The 25,634-nt window shown below is 38.7% G+C and overlaps 1 protein-coding gene across 1 annotated transcript; it reads right to left on the bottom strand.

The window, feature by feature from the left end:
• Nucleotides 1-1,132: 1,132 nt before the first annotated feature.
• Nucleotides 1,133-25,579, bottom strand: LOC306759049 (occludin). Its single transcript, XM_079244539.1, has 9 exons — nt 25,416-25,579; nt 20,141-20,738; nt 17,614-17,805; nt 16,789-16,956; nt 9,078-9,232; nt 6,579-6,797; nt 5,779-5,950; nt 2,575-2,616; nt 1,133-2,334 (listed from the first exon to the last, which is right to left on the bottom strand). The coding sequence occupies exons 2-9, from the start codon at nt 20,717-20,719 to the stop codon at nt 2,236-2,238; spliced, it is 1,626 nt and encodes a 541-aa protein (XP_079100665.1). The 5' UTR covers nt 20,720-20,738; nt 25,416-25,579; the 3' UTR covers nt 1,133-2,235.
• Nucleotides 25,580-25,634: the final 55 nt, after the last annotated feature.

The raw sequence follows: 25,634 nt of genomic DNA on the forward strand, positions 1-25,634 counted from the left end.
TCCAAACATACATGGTTTCTCTCTGGGTGCTCCAGCTTCCTCCCACCGTCCAAAGACATGAATGGTAGGTTAAGCGGTTACTCTAAATTGCCAATAGGAGTGAGCGTGAGTGGTTGTTTGTCTCTGTGTGGCCCTGCGATGGACTGGCGAGCTGTCCGGGGTGTACCCTGCCTTTCGCCCAAAAGACTGCTGGGATAGGCTCCAGCTTCCCCGTGACCCTTCACTGGATTAAACGGTTTGGAGAATGAATGAACAGGTCGTTGTACGAATGGATTATTTCTTCCCTGATGATACAAGCCTAATTCCAAGATGACAATGCCAGGATTAATTGGATTAATGTTGTAAATTAGCTACATTAGTGAGTCATCCAACACACTCAATGCCACTCTGTAAAATAAATAAATCTGTCTTTTGTACACAAACATTGTGATTACAAAGTTTGCCTCAGTGATCAACAGGAAAATGACACAGCTATATTTTCATAGAATATTTATATTACAGAAATATGAAAAGATCAAACAAGGTCTAAAAAAAAAAAAAAAAAAAGTATCAGTGTACATGCCTGTACAAGTAAAATACTGTGTGTGCTGCAGTTTTTAAGAATTCATGCATTAAATGGTTCAAATCAGAGTACAAACTGTGAAGGTTTTGTGTCAAACTCTGCACCAGAAGTAGCTTGTTGTGTCTCTTTTATGCATCTATTCTCACATTTGGTTAAATCACAAACACAGGCAGTAGTTAGTTAAGAAACGACTGATAACACAAATAACAGCACCAAATGGCTGAGGTAACGCAAAGTTACATGATACAATTATCTGTGCATATTACCACTATGTACTGCAGTATGAGGCTGTTTTTAAGGAATTGCCACCAGAGGGTAGCAGCAGTTTGCTCTGGTTTTACTGGGACTGTTTGCAGGCTTAAGTCTTCCAGCTCCCTCTGCTGTGGAGTCTCTATAGACAGGAGAGCGGCACATTTCTAAAAATAATGACATTCGTATGAGAATTAGAGATGTTTATTATGTACTAAATTCATCATTTTAGACAACACAATTTATGGAAGTGTACAAGTTACAAAAACGGTCTTTATAATAGCTTAAAGAAAATAAATTCTTACAAAAATAAATGGCTCGCAAATGGTTTGTAAAATGACAACAATGTTCTTCATAAAAATACAAATGCGTGACGAATCAGAAGCGTGGACAATTTTTGCGATGTACAGTGGATCATTTGAAACATGAAATGGATTAGCACAAAATGAAAACAGATTTCTCTGGAAATAAGATCAAATTAATGTTCGTTGCGGAGCATGCATCATACAAAATGTAAAAAAAAAATTGTTAATTGTACTTTTTTGTAAAGTTTAAGTAAATTTTGAATGAATGCTAAAATAAAAAACAGAGTCTTTAGTATGCAGAAATACTGATGAATCTAAAGAACTGCTTTAGCAAGCATGTGAGTCTGATCTTTCTGTGCAGAATAAGATGAAATCAATAAGTATGTACATTACAATAGTGCCACACATCTTATTGGCCAGTTTGTCCCCTTTTTTTGGTCTGATCACGTCTCTGACAACATAAAACTCTCAGTATAAAACTCAAAATCAGTGGTCACACCAGTAAGCCGCTCACTGATGGTTAAGGTAGTTATAAATACTGATGCTGATATGAAACAAAGTTCAACTGAAGGTAATTTGCAACGATTATACCAAGTTGAGGTTTAACAAAAAATGAATATTTGCCCCCAAGTAATCCCCACAACCTCACCCATTACTACATTCTCTACAATACTGTTCCACCTCGTATCTGTGGAGATAAAGAAACGCTGCAAACCTGCAGAAAAAAAAATAACGTGGTGTCATCACAGCTGATTAAAAAAAAAAATCTCCCCCATCACATTCTCTGGTCCTCACACGCAGCCGCGCACTGCTTGATCTTCAGACAAAAAGGACTGTTTACACCTGCAGAAGCTACAGCTGAGGATCCTGCTTTTATTTTCCTCCTCAGAAGTGATTATATGACTAATCACACAACTATTATCATCTATTATATTATTTTTAATTACACAAAGTGTTCCCTGTTATTGATATGTGTACAATAATGCTCCTGTATGTGCCTGTGTGTTGTAACTTTGGTCTCAGTATAGCAGTCTGGAGTTTGGAGTGTATATTTTGGGTCCATATCTGAGAGTTTCTGCAGTGCAAACCAGAGTGGAGGGTCAAGGCTGAGTGGATCCTTCAGTGGTTCTTGTCGTAGTCCTTCACCATGCGTTTGATGTGGAACAGTTTGTGTCTAAGCCTGCGACACAGTTTCTTCTTGGACTGGTATTCCGATGTCTGCAGAGAGCAGGTGACACAGGAGAAACTTTAAAATGTTTACTTTAAACTTATTAGGATGATAGTTCCAGGACAGACTTATCTATAGAAATGGAAATGGGTCACATAGCAGTTTATAGAGGCTTTACAGGGAAAGGATCAGGATGATCTGTGACGTGATGCCATGTTAAATGACAGCTAAACATTTTTACAGGCTTATAGAGGTTCATAGGAGAAAATAGCCTAAAAATATCTCCTCACCTGCTTCAGATCCTTCAGCTGGTTGTATTCCTCTGCAACAGCCTGAGAGAAGACAAAAAAAGCAGCATTTGTTGTGATCATACGTTCACATGCAAGCTGAATATCAAAGGATTCTTGTGTTTTCTTTTTTTTCAGCCTCTGCTTTTGTGCACAGAGTATCTTGATCAGTGGTTTTAAAAGAGAGAAGAGACTCATTTAGGAAGCTGTTCTTATCTCTGTCATTAAAAACTTTAAGTAGCACGACGAGATAAAGGACTGAGATGAGTGCAACACTATCCCGAGAAACAGGTCAAAGACAATCTTTTAGTTCCAAATCACATAAGCTAAATGATATGAATGAACTAATCGGTGCTGTGATGCAACTAAGAACTGAAATACTGGAAGCTATGCGTGTCAGACTCATTGTGTGCCTTGTATTGTTCCTTCAGTACTAATATTATTTCATTAAAATATTCTAGAAATCTTCTGTTTATTTCTGCCCGGTAAAAAAATAAGGAGGTCACATCCCCCCAAACCCCAACATGGTAACTTTTCTACTGATATTCAAGTTGAAAGTAGCACAAGCGGAAGAACTTTAGTGTACTTCAGCTGTAATCTGGACCATGCAGACGACTGTAACGTTTAAGGTCAGACAAAGGTCTGTTTGCAGTTTGATCCGTGTTCACTAGGACATGAAAAGATAAGATAAATACAAGATTTCAGAGTTGTCGGCAGAATTAGCTTAGGCAAAGTGCAAACACACACGATAGGCATGTGACTGATTTTATTCAAAGAAAAAAAAAAAACATTAATGAGGCAGGTGTGACAAGATCCTGCTTCTCACCTAACGGAGCCCATTCCCCAACCCGGCACGGGAATAAGCAGGTCGAGAATACAGACTGATGGATGGAAAAGCTTGTATTACAGTATGTATTTTCACTATTTCTTATTAAACTAGAAAAGCACTCGGAGAGTGCAAACCTCTGCCGAGGGCCACAGTGCTCCTCATATTGTAATTATTTGTTCTCCTCCTATGATGGAAATTCCAAAGGCTCCCTATTTTTTTTTCATATTCTGGATCATGTTATCCGGAATGATTCCTTTACCTGGATCAGTCTTCGATATATTTTACAACCTGTTAGAAGCTTGTCCTGTAATTTTTTTGCTAAGTGATCCAATTATTTTTGTTAAGGTTACGTGCACAAATGTTGAAAATGGCCCAATTTTACAACGTTAAAGAATCCTTTAAAAATTCCTGGATCCAAAAGGTGATCACCACCAAAAATTAAATCAGTTCTTCCTTTTCACATTTCCAACATCTCCTGAAAATGTCATGAAAATCTGTCCGTAACTTTTTGAGTTATCTTGAACACAAACAAACAGAAAGATAAACGCCGGTAAAACATAACGTCCATGGCGAAGGTCATGATGAGGCCCTGAAAGCTGAATTTAGTACTTTTTGAATTTAGTACATGTTGAGAAATTTGTTGAAAGTATATCCTGACTGTTGTACATTTGACACACATCATCTCCATTTTCATTAACAGTACGGGAACATTTTTCTCATAACTTGGATGATTCCTTTTGACCGCAGTTATTTGCTTTTCAGCTGTGGTGTGAAGTTCAGCAAAGCCAACGTAGATCAGGCTCCTGATGTGGAATAAAAATCAGTCCGAAGAGCAGGTCTGAGTCACAGCGGCGCTAGAGAGGAGAGGAGGGACTACACTTTGGTTCCAGGCATCCAAGTCGATAATGTGGCAGCTTCCAAGAGAAGCGGTGCATAATTTTATTTTTTACTTTAGAAAGTAAAAATTGTGAAATAAGTGAAAAAAAAAAAAAAAAAACAGAACAAAATTAATTTCATTCTGTTGAATCTTAACTCAGTTGTGGCCCCTTTTCTTTGCTCATACTCCTACTAACGGCAACATAAATCTAGTTACAGCAGAAACTTTAAAAAACTCCATTTTATGAGCAATGATGAAGAAAGACTTGATGACTCAGACAGAAAGGATGAAAATAAGACTCTAGGACAGGAGGGTCAAGCTTCGGTTGTCAATAGTAACAATCTTGCAGGATTAATGAGTCACTGTGCCAACATCATATGCTGTTAGATCCATTCAATGTGAGTCAGGTGTGTTGGAGCATGGATACAGTGAAAAGCACCTGGTGTGCTGGGAGACCCCGTTTCCCCTCCTCACCTGATTGTATTCCTTGTGTTGTGACTGTCTGAGTATGTGTTTATTTGTACTGAGGTGTTTTTTGTCGGCTCCACAGACTGAAGGGACATTGCAGAGACGCTTCTTTTTCCCCTCAACCCCCTGTTTCCTTCATGTTTTTCTTTCCAATCTGCAGAAACGGCGCGCTGTGTGTAGCTGCGCTGCACTTTGCCTCATCTTCTATGTGTGTTTCTTCAATTGGTCAGGTTGTACTGCAAGTCAAATGTCTTTACACTGGGACGCCAGTCCAGTGATGATAACTAAACTTCTGATTCTGAACCTTGGACACCTCTACTCCAGGATTTCTACTCTGAAATGTTCAGTACTGCAAGTTTCCCCTGGATATACTGGACACTCCCCAGTACTTTCTTCTGTCCTTCGTGGCTGCTGATGAAAAGCAGGGAGCTGGACACAAAAAATTCCTTCAGCAGAAGTGCAGCTACTTGGTTGAAATTTCTCTTTCCTTTAAATGTGTTTATATATTTACAGCGCTGAATAAAAAACGAGCAATTATAGCAGAGTCTCCACTGTTTTTTACTCATGAACAGGCAGCATAACTGTCATCCTGCCGCTTGCTGCGGGGTTCAAAGTTTTCAGTCAATTAAGTTTGTGACATAAGCGAGTAAAAAAAAACAAATAAGGCTGTTTTTTTCTTCTTCCTTTATAAAAAAAAAAAGGCAGGGAATTATCCTCTTTACTGCTTCACTGGTTCCCAGTTTAGCAGAGGTGGCAATTCCTGGTCCAGAAAGTAAAAGTCCTGCCATGTTTTTGGATCTACCTGTACATTTAGAAACAGTGTCTTCACTAACAGGCTCGTTTACCTAGCAAATAAACTCTGCTCATTAAATTCAGCTGGTTTGGTGACTGGTTGGAACAGCTGCCGGACCGGACTTTTACTTTCTGGACCAGGAATCGCCACCTCTGCAGTTCAGGCTCATCTCTGTTCTCTGATAGTTCGGGTGCTTTTCATGACTTTTTGATGGGAGTTTTGCACAGTGTTTTATCAAACCTGGTATCTGACAGAGGTGTCATCCAGTGTATCCAGCTGCCGGCTGAGTTTATTCAGCTGGTCATTAATGTCGTCCATCTCGGCACACAGGCGCTTGTACTCCCGAAGGTCGGCGTCAAACTCTCTCTTGTAATCATGTCGCTGAGCATCTGAGGTTATCTCTGGGTACATACTGGAAGAAACAACAGAGTTGAAAGACAAAATAAAGATTAAAAGATATTTTTTTTAAAAATCAATCAAATGCAAGAAGGACCCAAATATAATATTATATTTTATTAAAATAGATTAAAGTTCTCTGCTAAAGTGAAGAAATGCAAATTGGTTGGTCCTATAAAATTCTCTCTGTAGAGAAATGTATCAAAATGAGAGCAAATTCCACCATAACCAGAGGAAGGTACCTCCTAATGTTGGGACCTTTGCCCCACTTCTCTCATTATGCCAGAGTGCAGCACATGTGAATGGGCATGCCTTAGCAGATTAACTGAGGAATACCGGCGGTGGCCTTTTCCGTGTTCGCTGTTTAAACAATTCCAACTTTTTTCTTCTATACAGTTCTTACATATCGGAAACTAATCTATGTTGTGTCTGCATCTTCGTATAGATCAACTTAACGTCACACAAGCCTGTGTGAATGAGCTCACAGTTACGGAGTCGCGCTGGCCAATGTGGGTCTGGTCTTCAGGGAGCAACAGTATTTGTATATAATGTAAAAGATGAGCTCATCGCATTTTCATCTGTGATCCAGAAACAGTGAGAAGATCAAAGATCAAGTGGCACAAGCTCTAAAGACCACTTCGCACCTCTCCCATTCTTCTGCATCGAGTTCGTTGCCAGTCTCTCCTCCTGTGGTGTACTCCGTTTCATACTGAGATTCATCCAACTCTGGGTTGCGTCTTCGTCTCTTGCCCCTGTTGGCGGAGGGTTTGCGGCCTCCACCTGCCTCCTCTGAGGGACTGGAGCTGATCCTACCTCCGTTAGAGAACACTTCAGATGGACGGCTTGTCGTCCGCTCTGAGTATCTGTGGGACGGTAAAAAAAAAAAAAAAATGGGATGAGAAATGGAGCTCCTTCAGCTGGCCAGTATTGCAGCCCCCCCCCTAAATGGTTTATCATGACAAGGATGAAACCTATTTTTACAATCAGCTTTCACTTTGAGCGGTTTGCTCTTATAGAAACTTGCATTGTTCATAAGAACTTTCTGAATAAGTGAAAATGAAAAAGAAAAAATTAAGAAAAAAATCCTTTCAACTCCAAGAGCAACAAAAGCAAAATAACCCGAGGTGCTTATTAACTTGTATAGCCCGACTGATGCCACATGGGGAAGGCAAACATCTTCAACCGCTAATGATTATTGTTGCTCACATTTCACTCTGACTGTGTCACACGGAGTCTCTCAGTAACCAGGAAGCAGGTACAGCTCCTTAATAAGTTATGGTTCAAACACACTCAGTTCTGTAGGTTTGTCGGGATTTGTAGAGGAATCTAAACCCACTGGAACAAATATTACAAGCTCTTATAAAGGACTGAATTATGTCAACAACAGAGCCCACTGCAGGTCTTCAGGCTCACATTCTTCTCTTTATGAAAGCACAACTCTGTTTACTGCATAAGACCAGGAATCCTTCAGATAGTCTTTACTTTGACCTGAATTATATTTAGTGTTTTGTGTCGTTGGCAAAACTCACTGCATGATGGTCATTCTGAATAATAGATATGCTGGAAAAAAAAACAAATAAAACCAAATAAAAATAAACGATAGTGAAAAGCAAACGCATTAGTTCATAAACATTCTGAATTTTCTCCTCCCGAGAGAATTCAATAAATAGGGGAGGAAAAAACAGGGCAAGTTAATCCAACAAAGGCTCAAAGGTCATGTACAGCTCTGGCTTGTGGGCAGGGCAATATGTTTTTATGGGCTTTAAAACAGACTAGTGATTAGAACTGCTTGTGCGAGTCACATGTTCAGAAGTTCACTCATGAGGGCGACATACACGCTGCAGCCACTTTCTGAACAGAATTATAATCCTTCAAACAACAATTTTGCAGATGAGGAGACAGTCACAGCTGAAAAGATATAAAAAGAATAGAAATGTGAAATACATGCAGCCATCCTGCTTCCCTGGAGCTTGTTATGTGTAACATGTGAAATAACCTTGATGGGTACTTTTCACACTGCTGCTCTCTCCCTTCCTGAAAAATCTCCAGATGTTTTTGATGAATGAGCTGGATGTCAGGGTATTAACAGAGATTTATTCGAGCACATGCACCACTGTGTTTGTGATTATTCTCATTGTTATGAAAAAACGTGCTTACTGACCACAGAGTGACTTTATTAACTTTGCTTTACTGAGTTCTGTCATCCAGAACGTCCGTGCACACAACTAAACTGCAAATAATCAGTGATAAAAACTAAACCATGACATCAAATTCAATTTAAAATTAGAATATTGTAATATTTTAAATAAAAATATCAGTATGTAGGATATATAAGGGAACAAGTTGTTCATGCTTCTATTTCTTCTCAACTGGATGACGGCAATGGTCTTTATGTCGGTATCAGCCAACACGCTCTTTCACGCTTACAGTCCAGAAATCTGCTGCACGACTTTTAACTGGTACCAGAAAACATGATTACATCACCCCAATTTTAGCTCCTTTGCACCGGCTGCCTGTACGTTTTAGAATGGATTTTAAGATCTTATTGTTTGTTTTTAAAGCTTTAAATGGACTGGCCCCTCAATGCATTACCGAATGCCAGCAAATTTACACCCCAGTTCGCACCTTGAGGTCTCAGGGCCAGTCCCAGCTTGTGGTGCCTAAAACAAGACTTAAGACTAAAGGGGACAGGGTATTCTCCGTAGCCGGTCCGAGACTCTGGACTGCTGTGCTCCTCCATGTCCAAGCTGCCCTCACGGTGGACTGCTTTAGGTCTAAAGGCCCAGTGGCTTTTGACACTGTGTGAGCTGTGTGGTCCTCTGTGTCTTTAATTTGTTTTATTTTTCCTTTTAAATATTTTATTGGGTATTTCGTTATTTTTAATTGTTTTACCTGTTTTTATTATTTTTAATGACATTATTATTACATTTAATCTTTATTTTGTGACGTTCAACTCTGTGCAGCACTTTGGCGAGATTCTGTTTTTAAAAATGTGCTTTACAAATAAAGTGGATTGGATTGGATATATTCATTCAAGCAGCACTTTAGTTACTTATTTGTGTGCTCATGTTTACAAATCTGAAAACTTCCCATGTAATGGTCTGTTAAAACAGTAGAGGGACTGAGAAAACGTGGTCACTTACTGGTTGTCATCCCCATTATAGGAGTTGCTTTCCACCTTGGCTGCAGGGTAGGAATGCACACTGTTAGCTGAAGCATTCAGCAGCCCGCCTCCCTTCTCCGACACCAGCAGAGTCGGGGCATCCTGAACACTCCGGCTTTCCTCTACATTGTTCACCTACAGCAAGCAGGAAAAAACACAGAGAACAAGCTGAGCAAATACAAACAAACAACTGGAATGCTTACAAAGAACAAAACTTCTTTACCGAGATCCTCCTTTAAATAAACCCCATTTCTTCTTCCTGAACTGTGGCAGACCCATTCATCTGTTTATATTTTATGTCTGAGCAAAGGGTCAAAACTCTGCAACTTGACATTTGAGAAATAAAAAGATGTGCTGGAGAGGATTAGCTCTCATGACGGCTTTTTCAGGAGACAAGAAAGTCAGAAACAAAAGTATGGTAATTACTGCTTAAAGTCTGAGTGAGCGGTCAAGAGTGAAATTGAATGGCTTCTTAGTAAAATGTGGGTTTTCTATTTGGTTCACGGTGCTTGAAAAGGTCAAGAAAAAGGTCTACAGTTTAATTACAGAACAAAAAGAAAGGCAAACCTCAGACAAGACAAGACTGCAGGTTATTCTAAATGTTTCGGATTGCTTTAGGGTCTCAAATAATCTGTTATAACCATACTAGAAGTCCACAACTTTGTTCCCCCTTTCTGCTTTCTCTTGCCTTTATGAACATCTGGAACGGATCTTATCTTCCTTTCTGTTGTCAAACAATCCTTGTGCAAAAGCCTTCGCCTTAATCTGTATTTCCAAGTCCTTCCTGTGAGACCAGACAGCGTGAATGGCGGAATTCCTCACAATGAAGCCCTCAGGGTTGGGCTCTGCTCTGTTAAGTAAGTGTATCAGTGACTAGATGACTTTTAAAAGACCTCCACAGTAAGCAGTAACAGCTGATACTACAAATCCTAATCCATTTCTGAGACCTGGAAGTAAGTCTGGCTTAATACAAGCAGAAAATTGGCCCCATATATAAAAATATGATACATGGTTTCACTGGCTTCATGCTTTTTGGCATAATTTCCTTCTATCAGTCTCCATCCATCCCATTTCAATTTTACGCTACATGTAGACTTCATTACTACAGACAGGTTAAATAGAGGTATATCTGAATATGTCTGCATTATAATTAGACAGTGTGTGGAAAGTTTAGACTTGTCTTCCCCTGGGACATAAATATCTACAAGTTAAGAGATTATATTGCAGTGCAGCAGGGTGGGAGGCTTACCCCTCTGGAGGATTTCCAGATAGATATTATGATGCAAGAAAAAGATAATCCTAAAAGTTTTCTATCCTTTGCTTATATCAGACGCATGGGCCACACAAAAATAATGCCCCTAATGCAAAGTCTAAAAGGGAAATGGACTTTGAATATGCTTTCGTAGATTCCTAATGGCAACGGATTCTTAAAGGCCGTCAATGTAATGCTTAAACAGCAAACACAAACCATTACATTTAAATGTTCTGCATATAGTAAGATGAGTAGTAGTTGCTTGGAGAATTACAGTGAGACTACTGAAAATAGTCTGGATGTGTAGATACATGAAGGAATACTGGATATCCATCTTAGTAAGTATTAAAAAACTCCAAAAACTCCTGGGAGATCTATTCATCCTATTAGTCTGTACTAGAAAACAGCTTCACTGGCATATCAGAATAGCAGATAAATGTGTAGCCGTTTGCTAGAAGAGGGAAGACCTACCTAGCGTGTATCTGTAGTTTAAAGAGCTTTCATTTTATTTACCCTCAGAAAAGATTATGCATAATCTCGGATGGGAAAAAAAAAAAGTTAATTTCCATAAATGCTTTGAGATATTTTTACAAAAATATGTCTGGTGCTGAATGCACTGAATGATTGAAAGCTCTTCCTTCTGGAAAGGAAAATATCAAAAAGGAAACAGCTTAAAAGCATTTCAGCGATTCCACCAAAAACAACACAATCATGGAGGGTGGGGTGCCTGGGTGAGAGAGATCAGCTCTTCTTGTTTCTTAAGGAGAATCTTGTTTGAAGACAGTGGTTCATGTAAGAATCTCAACAATGTCCCCTCAGTGTGCAGCACAGCAGCAGCGAATGCAAGCGCTGTAAGAATGACTGAGCTCTGAACCTGAAAGATGGAGGGAGAAATTCAAAGGAGTAAAGCCAGTGGGAGATATTGATGGGAAACAGTGAGGAGAGGTAAAACAAGAAGGACATGTATGTGTGGTTAGAAGACAGAAGCAGAGCGGGGTAGAAATCAGGGAAAGAAAAAGTGAGTAAAAAGTGTTTCCTGCTTTTCTGCTGTAGTCTTGTGTAAGTAAAAGCCACAGTTAAAGAAGTGAAAACCACCTGTCAACACAGCCATGTGCTTCTTCAGAGAGAAGGACGATGCCTGCGGCTCAGATGGGACAGAACTTTTTAGTTGCCAGTCCCAAACTGTGGATTGAGCTCCCCCTCCACAGCAGACAAGCTTCATCACTATCCAGTTTTAAACCCGTTTTTATTCCTTGGCTTTTAACCCAGTGTGAGACTGCTGCTGGTCACTGAGTTATAGTTTGGTTTTAACTATTGGTTTTATTTACTATCTATTCATTTTGTTTTATTGTTCTAATTTCTTACTCCTTGTATGATCAGTTGTTTTATTGTTATTTATTTCTCTTTAAACTGTTTTATTCTCTTGTTGCTTTGGCTGATTGTGTACAGCACTTTGTTCTTTCTCTGGTTGTTCCAAAGGGCTTTAAAAATAAAGCAAAGATAAAATAAAATAAACTTTTAAAGCAAAGAACGAGCTGGAGAGACTGAGAGGCATCGCAGGAAGAAAAAGAGACTGATTTTTCTATTAAAAACCCAACTTGAAAAGATAAACTCAACCAATAATTATTCACAAGCCTAACGCCATAAACAGCTGTGTAAAGTTAAGGGGGGGTGTGGCGAGCTGTAGCTGGACATGTCAGCAGGCGAGATTTAACGTTTGTAGGTCTTTAGTTATTATTTTAGGTCATATTTCCTTCAGGGCTGCACGGTGGGTTAGATCTTTGGCTGGTGGGAGGCTTGAATGGTGGTCTCTCTGTCTGCATGTTCTTCCCGAGTGTGCATGGGTTCTCTCCGGGTACTCCAGCTTCCTCCCACCATGCATGTTAGGTTAACTGGTTACTCTAAATTGCCCATCGGAGTGAGTCTGAGTGTGAATGGTTGTTTGGTTGACCTGGATGTACCCCGCCTCTCACCAGAAGGCTGCTGGGATAGGCTCCAGCTCCCCCGCAACCCTTAATTGGATTAAGCGGTTTCAGAAAATGAAAGAATGAATATTTCCTTCAGTGTTTTCCCACCACTCTGGATGTTTTCTCAGAAGATGTTACTTTTCACTTTTACTACTATTTCAATTTTTCTTTGAAGTCATCAGGATGCCAGGGACAAATATGAATAATTACATATTTTGGTATTTGTGATTACAAATTAAGTTGATTTAAATAGTTAATTGGAATTGAAGTCATTCTTTTACATCTTGCTTTAAAGTTTCTAATGTTTCATGTAAAGTACCTTAAGTTGTACATGAACTAAGCCATACAAATAACTTTGCATTGCCTTGCATACAGATTTAAGCAAAAGAAGTAGAAAAAAATATTAATTTGTGCTTTTTCTGGGAAAGGACCTTTTGTCCTCTAACAACCTGAAAGGATAAGAAACTTAAGTTACCCACAAGGGTTAAAAATAGGTATGCACCAATACCAATACCAGTATCAGTATCGGCTCAATACCAAGCATGTGTACTCATACTTGGTATTAATAATAGTGTACTGATACCACAACTGATACCTGATATTACACTAGTCACTCCAGCGCAGATGTGTTTGATGACATACTTCAGACATGTTTTAAAAGAAATAAATGCCTTGAATGTTAAAATGTGGCATTTTTTGTTACACTAAAAGCTAGATCTTTGTTTCCAAACCACACATTATTGTTTTATTTAGGTAAAACGTGCCAAATCAAAATAAAACTTGTTGAAATTGTTAGATCTGTAACGTTATTATATTTGTATTGTTGAGGTAACTTCAGAAAGGATGGGTCATTTATTACAACCCTAATGAAATCTTACACAGTTATAACAGCAATTATAACCATAGTCACAATAATGTTCACATAAACAGATTTGGTATTTGGCAAATATCGGTATCTGCAGATATTCAAATTTCAGATATCGGTATCAGATCGGAAATGACAAAAAGTGGATCGGTGCATCCCTCGTTAAAAGCAACTCAAGACGCCCACAATGAAAAAGAACATAAAATCTGTATAAATGCCTGAATTTAGCGTGGCAGTAAAAAAAATCTTTCTTTTTTTTAAAAAATCCACTAGAAAGACGTTCAGAAAACCACACAAATATTTTCTACAAATCACCGTGCTTGGGTCTTTCCCCTTCCGCTTTGCTGAAAGGTCTGGTGTATCATGAAACCGTCACACTGCTTTAACACTAATGTGGAAGGAAAATGGTACCAATTGCTTTGCTCTGAAAAGTTTAATATACTTACTAACGTTTCATATCCTATTTATGGCCATGTTGTTCTGCACTAAATGATGTTAGAGAACCGTTTCAAACCAGATTCATTCCCTGTATGGATTTTTTTTTAATCCATGTCCATGAAACTCTCTCCATCTGTGCAGTATTTCAGTGGCTGGAGCACACAAATAGCCCCTCTCAAACCAACTCTGATGACTTCATGCAGCAGACACAATGCAGCCCCTCCCCAGCCGAGCTGAATGAAGCCTGTGTGTGAGGTCATCAGAGCAAGCCAGGCCGTCCCGAGCTTCTCGATCTCAGACCAACCACGTCTTTAGACTGTCAGTAGCTGAGTCTTTAAATGGCCCAAACAAACCTGATGATTCACTCAGTCATATAGCAACGCGAGACTAATGCAGCTAAAACAAAAGAAGTAGAGATTAGCATCAATATGAGGAAAATGAAAACAGATTAAACCTAAACTCCATGTTACAAAGAAAAAACATGCGTTGGACATACGTATTATAGCCATTATGACTTTGGATTAACTGTTTTGTAGCCAACAGTAGACAGTAGTCTTAGGTCAGTATTATAAAGTACATTACACATCCTACACTGGTGATGCAATCTTTGAATAAAAAATGATTTACATTAGATTCACCGTCTGCTCATTTCCAGTCTCTATAATGTCTCTTAGTCTTTGTAAAAGCTGTTTTTTCCATTAGGAATATTTATTAACCCCTTAAACAGCTGGGCTTTGAAGATGATGACACAATCTTGTGCAAAGAAGTGTTTTTCTTTTGTTTGTGTATTTAAAGTCCCACAAGAGAGGTCTGTGTGTGTAATAAACAGATACAGTTAATATATCATTGTTATATCAGAAAAGCATTGATCATCGATACAACAGCACATCATGATACCATATTTCAACACTATTGACAGACCAGCAGTAGTAGTGAAATATGGTATCAATCAGTCGTATTTAAATCTAAAATAGTTACAATATTTTATATAAAAAATGACACAAAACCGGCCCGAGGTGGATCCCCACTGGGTAAGGGGTTAAGTAAATTAAGCGGCAATGCACACTACATTACTATAAATACAATAAGCCTGATGACATCAGTCCGCATGGCTCCATTATTTAACAGTAGTGCTAGTTAGAGGATTTACTCTGCTAGTCATAGTAGACACCTCTTAGTGCATGATGCCATACTCCAGGCAATGACACCCTCTCTCCCAAACAAACAGCTCTATATAATCCAATATAACCACATGTCTGTTTAGTGCTGCTCCTGCTGTTTTTCTGTCTTTGCAAAAGATACACAGTGACTCACAGCATTCACTGAATCTTTGATTGACTAATGTAATCAAATAGCAAGCCTTGCAGGCATTGAAATGCCTGCTTATGTTGGTTAGTAGTGCAATCTGGCTCTCTGCTAATGAACTACAGAGTTTTGGTAAAGAACAAACTCAAACTTGTACAAATGCATGGTAAACAATTAGCACTTGAAGTAATGTTTAAAAAGTTTTAATTTGGCTAAATTAGTGGGAAATTGAAGGAGAAAAGACATACCAGAATACCTGTTGTTTGATTATTATTTTCTTGAATACTGACATAAAAAGAGATTTTCTTTTATTTTTTATTTATGTAGACCAGTAAGGATGGATGTGTTGCATGATGTCTGCCTGAGTTAGCACTGTTTTCTCACATCTTTGATGTGTGTGTGAGAAAGGATGCATGGACCATTTCCATGATTAGGTACTGTAATCTTTTAAAGGAAATATTCCTCAAAGCTTGTTTAGTGAACGAAAGTATGAAAAATTCTAAAAACATGCCAGTGTTTTTAGTTTAAGCAATGTCAAATGATGCTCTTGAGACATTTATGATTAACTCAAAAGTTTGTTTTGTATGTTTGTTAGTCATCAGATGAAAAACGGCATCTTTTCAAACGTAGTAACTCGACAATTATTAACCCATATATCAGTCTTACATGACTAGTGTTGTTGACATTTAAAAACTCAAAGCAGGCTCTCTAGAAACCACCTGCCTGCTTACTGTCTTCTTGGTGGTTAATCATTACTCAGACTGAAACCAGGTCGTAGACCGGGCGCATACAACGAGCAGCTGTTATCAGCCATGACCCTGAGCAAAGTGACTCAGTAAGAAGAAACACTTTTTCCCTGCTGGATCCTATAATCGGAGTGTAATTTCCATCAGAAGCTCTCAGACTTTCAATTTCTGAAGAAAACCAATAAAAACAGAGGAAAGTTTTAGGTTTCTGGAGTCAAAATCTATCTGAACATGCAATAAAGGCATGTTTTCCTCAATGTATAAATATATGACAGTTTTGACATCATTAACATATGTCTCCTTTTTCCGCAGGTCTTCTGAGGTAAAGACTGCTGTACATGTTGCTCTGTCTTTCCTGTCCTCTCCACCCCAACCAGTCGAGGCAGATGGCTGCCCTCCCTGACCTGGGTTCTGCTGGAGGTTTTGACTTCCTGTTAAAAGGGAGTTTTTTCCTTCCCACTGTCGCCTCATGCATGCTCAGAATGGAGGACTGGATCCAAGTCAAAATTTGATGCAATTTGTTGGTTTCTCTTATCTAGGCTATTTATAATGACTTATAATGGCTTGAATTGATGTGTCTGTAATGTGTTGTGAAGCGGCACTATACAAATAAAGCTGAACTGAATTGAATATCAAAAGAAAGCTCAATAAGTGGCAGACTAGCTGAATAATGTGTAAGTCACAGTTTTTCTGTTCACTGCGTTTACACTACCATAAACCCTGGATTTATATGTGATGTTGACCTGATCAGGAAACTTGCTGATGACTCAGCTGGTTGCCGTCTCCACTTGGTAAAAAGGTTGGAAAACAGTTCCTCGTTCAACAGAAAGACAGAAAAGCAGAGGCCTTAAAAAAAGGCCTAAGCTGGTTTTGATGACTGAATCTTATTAACAGAATAACCACTATAGCTGAACAATCCTTAATCTAATCAAATCTGTCAGTGAACATTGTATTCCTTCTTTAGTGAGCATTTAAACACAGTGTGACCCCGTTCTTCTAGATGCAAGCTGTGCATGTACAACTCAAGGTCACTTTTGGTCAAATGGGAATTTTTCTGCTCTTTAAATCCCTTGTAAACCGTCTTATTAAGCCGAGTTCATCACCCAGTTGTCTCTTACCCACTCCTCCACATCTCTGCCCTCCGAGGCCTTCCCACCAACCAGAGGCTCATCCCAGTAGATATTTGGTTTTCCGTAGCGCCAGATTTTCCCTCGTGTTTTTTGTGCAAAAAAAACAGCAACAGCCAACGCGATGACGACCAGGAATCCACACACCATGGCAATTCCCTGGGAATGCAAAAAGAAAAAAAAAGGAAAAAAACACGTGGATGAAATCTAAGAAGTTCTCCAGTAGATAAGCTATGTGATAAAGTTTTCTTATCGAAGTACAGAAAGTACAGAGACGTGGTATTACAAGAAAATATCACAACTGGCAGCACGATGTACCGCTAAGTTATCAAATCCTCACAAAGGGAATCTGTGCCACACTAACTACATGACAAGATAAAGTTGGTGTCCCTTTCTACTGCAAACAGCTGCACGATAGACATCGTAAAACAAATTGTTAACAATTCAATTCAGGCTTTTTTTTTCTTTTCTTTTTGCAGCTTGGAAATCATAAAGATTAGATATGTTTCGCCTGTTATGTTTTACATGATTGCACATAAAATACATGTATGTTTTGGATTGTTATAATAAAACAAATTCGAAAACAACATATATTTAATCTAAATCATTGAAGTTTTATTTTTATTACTGTAAAAAAAAAAAGAGATATGTAGAATAAACTTAAAAGAGTTAATCGTCATTCGGTCTAAAATGAAAATGGATTTTTCTGGGCTTTGCTGCTCATCCACCTCTACTAGATCTCCATGAAATAATCCCAGAAACTAGACTAATCCAACAAGTTAATATAAAAAAATATCTACAAGAAATGCTACAGACCTCCTGTGGGTCCACAAAGCAGTAATGGTACAGGTACTGGTTATACATGGGGAAGCCTCCAACCCCTCCCATCTGGGAGTAGCTGGTCTGGTAGAGGTTCTGGCACATCATAAGCATTGGATTGTACATCATACTGGAAGAGCCCTGGGCCATGGGATTCACACCGACAATGTAGACAATGTTTATGATGCCCTGAAAAATACAGAAAATCACAGCGTTAACATTCGCAGACATACTGAGATGTAGGAAGAACATTTGATTATCGGGCTGAGCGATATGTTCTGAAATTGCCACAATCATGATAAATCAGCAATTATTTCAGAATTCAAGTTCAAGAAAACATGGTTATGAAATTAATATTTTTCAATATATTTGAGATCAATTTTAATTTTCAAGCAATTTAAATGTTTAACATGAGCAAGATTACATCAATTATTGGTTATGAATGTTGGTTTCGGTTAATTAACAATTTAGTGCCCAGCCCTGGCTTATCACTGAAAGAGACTTTTAGAAACACACCCTGAGTACTTCATTCACGTGACGAAGACAACACAGTCAGGTCAGGTGGAAACACTCATTCAGCAGCAATCACATCACGCACTGTGCTGAACATGCCTTAAGGCAAAAGGTAGATTACACAAAGGAGACAACCCGTATGCTGGACTAAAGGACCTGCAATGCCCCTTATGTTATCTAATCAATGTGTAATAATGCTTCATCAGAGCTTACTAAGCACCTGCAATCATAAAACAATATTCTAAAAGAAAAAAAAACTCAACTTAAGTCTGCATAGCTGTATTTTTCATATACTTAAGGGTGTGATAGCAAACCATATAGTTGATTGAATTAAGAGAAAGTTTATCCTTTTCATTTCGGACTTCCATCACTTAAGGTTCTCTGTTCATATCAAACACCAATAAACAAAATCCAGAGAAGTGTCCTAAGAAGACTGAGGTCTTCCTTTTTTTATCCGATGCAGATGTGCATGAGCATGTGTTTAAGCATTTTAGCCAACTCAACAAATAGAGCCTGGGATGTGAACTAAAACATGTGAAACTATGCACAAGATTAATTCTTCTTCTTACTCCAACTTTCTTACTTTTCTTTTTTACATGAAATATACTTCAATCGTTGTGTAGTAGTTGTTGTAACTCTGGAGTATATTTTCTGTTGTTGTTTTTTTTTAATTTGCCAATATATTATGGAAAAGAAACAACAAAAAAATTGTTGAAATGAAATTAAATAATCCAGCTTCAATATATCAGTCTGGTATTTATGGCTTCTAAATTTAAATCCCACATATAACTGTGCAGACGGCTACCTGGGATTTGAGGTGGAAAGCCTCAAAGATTTGTCATTCATGTGAGATGGATCTGCACCGGTGCTAACGTAACACTGCTGACATTAAAATACACATTCAAACTTGCAAGAATAAGTATAGGTATGTGTAAAGTGTTACTGAGGTAAAATAATTAATAATTTACATTTTAAACTATACTGTAAGCTCAACATTGCCTCTTATTGTCTGCTTTCTTTCTTTGTTAAGTTACAACGCTAGTTTGTTATGATAAAAGACAACAGCGGTTTTGGCAAGCTGCCATCGATCGATCGAAGCGGACTAAATATTTTTTCAGTGGGGAATGTTTATGTAGGTTTCTCCCTCTATAACAATGTGAACTTTACAATATTTGGATGTTCCGGGTGCACCGTGTGTGAATGTTAAGAAAGTAAACAAACTTTAAATGTCAGAGAATCTTTTAAAACACACAATGAACAGGCAAACATTAGAAAAAATGTCAATACAAGAAGAGATAAATAGAAAGTGATAAACCATGCAATTTGGTTTATTAGGAATGCAGACTGCTGTGTTTTCTTTGCCACCTTGTGCTACTTATCCACTGCTGGGAAATATTCTTGCTATCACCAATAATAAATTATAAAGCCATATCTAGTTACTTATTATTAAAGGCTCTAACGCATTAAACAGCTTAAAGGTGGAGTATGTAAGATTGTCAATATTTTTTAAAAAAAATTAACTAAAAAATAACTACAATCATAATTAGATAGTTTTTTTTTTTAAACATGTAGGTTCCAGTCTGTCCATATTTGATGTGTTATTAAATTACAAGTTTAATTAATGACAAAGATCCTTCTTAAATGTTTGCCTACCAGTAAAAAAAAAAGTGCTTTTTGTCATTTGTCATTAATTAAACTTGTAATTTAATAACGCATCAAATATGAACAGACTGGAACCTACATGTTCAAAAAACTATCTAATTATGATTGTAGTTATTTTATTAGTTAATTTATTTTGAAACTATTGAAAATCTTACATATTCCACCTTTAATGAGTAAGTAAAAAGATATTTTCAAATTGAATACTGGATCTAATGCTAGTTGTCTAAAGCTACTGGGGATGGTCAGCTAGCTACTTGTTTTGTTCACCATGTTATCTTATACAACAGATCATATGAAGGATGATCGTTATGGTGCATACTGTTCAGTAAAACATAAGCTGGAATGTTACCTGCAGGACAGCCATGAGGACGCAGGTTATCAGGAGAGCAAGGAAGAACTTCCGGCAACGCACTGTGTTGGATTTAGAGAAGCTGGCAATGAAGAAGGCGAGTGATCCTACAAAGTTAATGGCTGCCATGGCAATCATGGCAGTTTTGGCTGAATAAGGAGAAACATATGAGCCATAGTTTCCATAGCCGCCGTAACCTCCATAACCACCATACCCTGAGCCGTAGTTGCTCCCGATGTATCCACTGCCATAGCCCATGCCAGAACCATAGTAACCCATTCCCATGCCGTATCCGTACTGGATGTCCCACATAAGAGTGGAAGCCACGCAGGCAAATATGGCCACACACAGCACTACCACTGTAGCCATCATGGCCTTGATGATCCCAGGAGGTGACAGCCATTTGTAGAAGTGCTGTGGTTTGTCCTCAATGTAGTAAGATCCAGGAGGAGGTGGGTAGGCGTTGTAATCGCTCTGAGGGCCGTGGAAGCTGCCAGTCGGGCCAAAGCCATTGTTGGATGTAGGGGTGAAAGGTGGACTGTAGACCGGTGGGCTCTCGTAATGCTGCTTGTCAAACATTGCTCAAAGATGTCCAGAACTGTAAACACCAAAACAAAGAGTCAGCTAAGAGACTGAAGTACTGCACAGAGCTACAAAGCGCAGTCCGCCTCTGTTTTTCAGGAGAACTGATATGACGAATGCTTCGTGGAGAGATATGGGAAAGGAAGGAGTGTCTTTAGTAACCAGGCTGAATAACAGAAACCTGTAAATCTTTTACCACTTCCAATAAGGTATGATCTAGGAGAGTAAAACTCTGGCACATGTGAGAAATTTTTTACACTTCCTATATATTATAAAACAAGCAGTGACCTTAGCTTTGAGGTCTCTGAAGCAGCTAAGTCAGGATGTGTGGAGATGTTGGTACCAGGACAGGGAGAGAGGCCTAACAATACATGCCTTTTTGCCTCTTCACAGGCAGTAGGAGTCTTTCTCCAGCCCACACAATGAAAAGACTTTGAACATTTCACATCCCCCCATTCAACCAAAAAATTTTGTGTTCTGCTACAAGTGTTAAGGAGATACGCAAGGCTACAGTGTATATGCTTAACAATGGCCATTCTTTTACAGTAAAAGGGAGAGGGCAGCCTCCGTTTTTTGGCTCAGAAGTCGTGTAAACAGGACAAAGTTACTTTTTTGCTCTTGTTCTATTTCTCACTGCACTTCATTTGACAGTAATGCAACTGTAAATGTGCAACACAAATATGCAACTGGCAAGTTCATTCTGCCTGATAAAAACACAGCAAAACAAACAGCCAAACTGTTTTTTTTATATATATAATCTGGTGCTCAAAATAAATCTGGTGGTAAAATAAAAAGGGATTTAATAGAAAGATATTTATTTGTAGGAGTTTGCATGTTCTCCCTGTAGTTCTCCTCTGGCTTCCTCCTGCAGTCCAAAAACATGCATGTTGGTTTTTGTCACTGAATTCTCCGTAGGAGTGAGTGGTGGTTTGTGTCTCTATGTTGGCCCTGCAGTGGACTGGACTGGCAACCTGTGCAGGCTTTACTCTAACCTCGTAACTACTGGGATGGGCTCCAGCCCCTCGCTTCCCTGAAGCGGACTAAGCAGGTATGATGGATGGATGGATGGATGGATGGAATACGAAATGGATGGATGGATGGATGGATGGTAAACAAAATGGATGGATGGATGGAACACGAAATGGATGGATGGATGGATGAATGGATGGATGGTATACGAAATGGATGGATGGATGGTAAACAAAATGGATGGATGGATGGAACACGAAATGGATGGATGGATGGATGAATGGATGGATGGTATACGAAATGGATGGATGGATGGATGGATGGATAGATGGTATACAAAATGGATGGATGGATGGATGGATAGATGGTATATGAAATGGATGGATGGAAGGATGGATGGTATATGAAATGGATGGATGGATGGATGGCATACAAAATGGATGGATGGATGGATGGATGGATGTATATGAAATGGATGGATGGTATATGAAATGGATGGATGGTATGAATGGATGGATGGATGGATGGATGGATGGATGGATAGATGGTATATGAAATGGATGGATGGAAGGATGGATGGTATATGAAATGGATGGATGGATGGATGGAAAATTAAATGGATGGATGGATGGATGGCATACAAAATGGATGGATGGATGGATGGATGGATGTATATGAAATGGATGGATGGTATATGAAATGGATGGATGGATGGATGGATGGCATACGAAATGGATGGATGGATGGATAGATGGCATACGAAATGGATGGATGGATAGATGGTATATGAAATGGATGGATGGAAGGATGGATGGTATATGAAATGGATGGATGGATGGATGGAAAATTAAATGGATGGATGGATGGATGGATGGTATATGAAATGGATGGATGGATGGATGGAAAATTAAATGGATGGATGGATGGATGGTATAAGAAATGGATGGATGGAAGGATGGATGGTATATGAAATGGATGGATGGATGGATAGAAAATTAAATGGATGGATGGATGGATGGATGGTATATGAAATGGATGGATGGATGGATGGAAAATTAAATGGATGGATGGATGGATGGTATAAGAAATGGATGGATGGATGGATGGATATGAAATGGATGGATGGATGGATGGATGGTATATGAGATGGATGGATGGATGGATGGATGGTATATGAGATGGATGGATGGATGGATGGATGGTATATGAGATGGATGGATGGATGGATGGATGGATGGATGGATGCAAAATGAAATGAATGGATGGATGCTACAGAAACTGAATGTATTTCATGTACACATTCACATTTCATTTAAGTCCATTTTTAAGAAATAGATCCCAAATACTGACTTCTTGGACGAAGTAGTTCATGGTCTAACCAGAAACCAAGATTGGGAAAATTGTGAACTGAGAAAAAAAAAAGAAACACTAAAGCATCTAAATCTTGCTCCTACTCTGCCGTCTCTACAGCACAGGCAGGACGGCAACAACCAGTATAGTCATCCATTCAGATGTTTAGACATACAGACAGAAGGAAAGTCCTTGGCACTGGGCATAGTTTAATAACTCTTCTGTATTTATGGGACTTTGGGCACACACAGCAGAGGAGGCCTCGCCTCAATGCCTCCATCCCAGACACCTTCCCATTATATCCTGCTCTTCCCCCCACAATCCTCCTCTCCCCCTTTCTCCCTCCCTCTATAACTTCTTGCCTTTGTTTTGGGAGCAGGAGGGGCAAAAGTCAAGGCTGCTCGTCACGGGAACACTGTTGCCATGGAGCCAGGGTTAAAAAAAAAATTGGGGCACTGTCCAGGAAGGATTAAACAAGGACTCCTCTGTGCTGCTTCTGAGAGGAGTGAGGTGAAAAAGAGACAGAGAGAGGAGTGGACAGGTGAACGGCATGCTGGGCACAACTGCGTCAGGCTTCTTTTGTTGTCGATGAACTGGCTGCCCTGCATGAGAGTTCTGGTTTATTTCATGCTCTGTCTTTGTTTCATTAATAAAGGTCAGAAAATAATATGAAAATCAAGATCTTTTAGAGTAATTAAGTTCACTACAGACTACCCATACAACTCTGAGTACTATATTCAGAAATGCATTTCTGTTAAAGACTCACATTGATCAACAGATATATTTGTCTTTTATATTGGTTCCTACCTTAAACCAAAAAAAAAAGTCCAGTGGTTTATTATTTGGCTACTTTTATCAGGATAATTATTATTTAGAACATTTCTCATTAAAAGAGTCTCCTCTAGCAAACAAGCAGAAAACTGCCTGAGCAAAGAGAGCTGTATCTTAACTCAAATCATTCTGTGTAGCAAAAACAACATAGCAATGACAGTAGTAAATAGCAGTGTGTCCAAAGTTGCTTTACACATCTCATTTTCAAACCAAACTCGGGAGAAAGCAGAGTTTGGACCACAGTCACAGGTCAGGTCAGACACCCACCAGCCACAGCCCGAGCTCCACTGCAACACAGAGACTCTATCATCTGCTGGTTATAATGGAATTCCAGTTATACAGTCACATGTCTGATGTCTGTCAAAAACAATTTAGGCTTCCGCCCAACATAGGCTGAGACCCACTGACACACACCCTGGGGTGAGCCGAGACTTCCTGCCCAAAAACATCACACAGAAACATCTCCTGCAGCCTGAAATCAGAGTTTATCAATACAATATGATATACATTTAACTTTATAGAATTCTGGTAAAAATTGCTGAAACTGTAATCCAAACTTTAATTCTTACATATTTAACTCTCTTGTTCAAACTTGTTTTTATGACTAGCAAGTGAAATAAAAGCTAATCAAGCAGCATATCATACAATAAAGAAAACTAGCAATTAGATAAATCATTTGATTGATTTTATTAATTGCATTTGTCCAAATAATCCAGGTAGGCGGGACTATATGTAAGAAACGCAGGTAACTTCAGGTGATGCTATTAAATAAATTAAAAAAAAAAAAAAAAAAACATCAGTTACAGTCTGAACAAAAGCAAAACATTATAACAATGATAAAACAAGGATTCCCAGCAGCTTCTGTGTTTAATTGTATTATTTTCACACATGTGTATTAAATAAAGTGCTTACCTACTAATAAGCAGCAACTTTTAGACTGTAACACACCTAAATTTCGGTGCTTTAACGTGGCAAGTGACATAACCAACACTCTTATGGATTTGTCACTCTTTTTGCACCATATATAAATTCCACAGTTGTTAAATTTTGGTTAGTCTTTGAGTATTTGTTGGTTTATTTGCTTACATGCTTTTAAAACCACTCAAAACTCCCCTGGTTGCGCTTAATGCGGCTCACTGAATACAATCTGTGCTGCTCATACATTTTTGGTGATGAGGCCATTTTTGTTTGTTTATAATCAGATATTGTTGGTATAAACGTCTTATAAAGACGTATTCCTGCACTTCAAACCATATTTTCCCGGGGTTTTTTTTTCTGCAAGCAGGTTTTTTGACATATTTAAATAGCTACCAAACAAAAAAATGTATAATCTAGACATGTTAACTGCTAAACTCGTGTCTGGGGACCCACCTGTCTAAAATATTAAACATCCCATCATATCACCGCTGAATTTAACACTTACTGAAATCCAAACGTCAAAGGAAACAGAAATCAAAGTATCTTAGACCATTCTGTCGTAAAGAAATAAACACTTTGTGGTAAGAAATCACCTCGATGTGGGCCTACCTAAAAGTTTTCTTACCTGCGGATCGATGGAGGCGAAATGACCGATGCGCGTTTGTGTTTTCTGTTCAAAAGCTTTTCTCCAAATCAAACTTAAGGTCAGTCTGCAAATCCCAAAAGTCCGTCAGGGAATTAGATTTGTCTCCAAATAGCTTAAGGCAAACCTGTGTACTTTAAGGATAGTATGTCCGCTTAAAGCGTCGGTCCCGGACAGAGACAGCGGTTCTCCTGCAGCTTC

Source organism: Telmatherina bonti (assembly GCF_933228915.1).
Source record: "Telmatherina bonti genome assembly, chromosome: 8".
In the NCBI taxonomy this organism is placed as follows: Eukaryota; Metazoa; Chordata; class Actinopteri; order Atheriniformes; family Telmatherinidae; genus Telmatherina; species Telmatherina bonti.

Bases quoted from the DNA above. Each gene is read 5' to 3' on its own strand.
- LOC306759049 (XM_079244539.1), bottom strand. From the start codon at position 20,719: ATGTTTGACAAGCAGCATTACGAGAGCCCACCGGTCTACAGTCCACCT. The intron at 16,957-17,613 runs GTCTGTAGCATT...TTGCATTCCCAG, and splicing joins GCTTTGTGGACCCACAGGAG to GGAATTGCCATGGTGTGTGG. The intron at 9,233-16,788 runs GTAAGAGACAAC...TGCTTGCTGTAG, and splicing joins GCAGAGATGTGGAGGAGTGG to GTGAACAATGTAGAGGAAAG.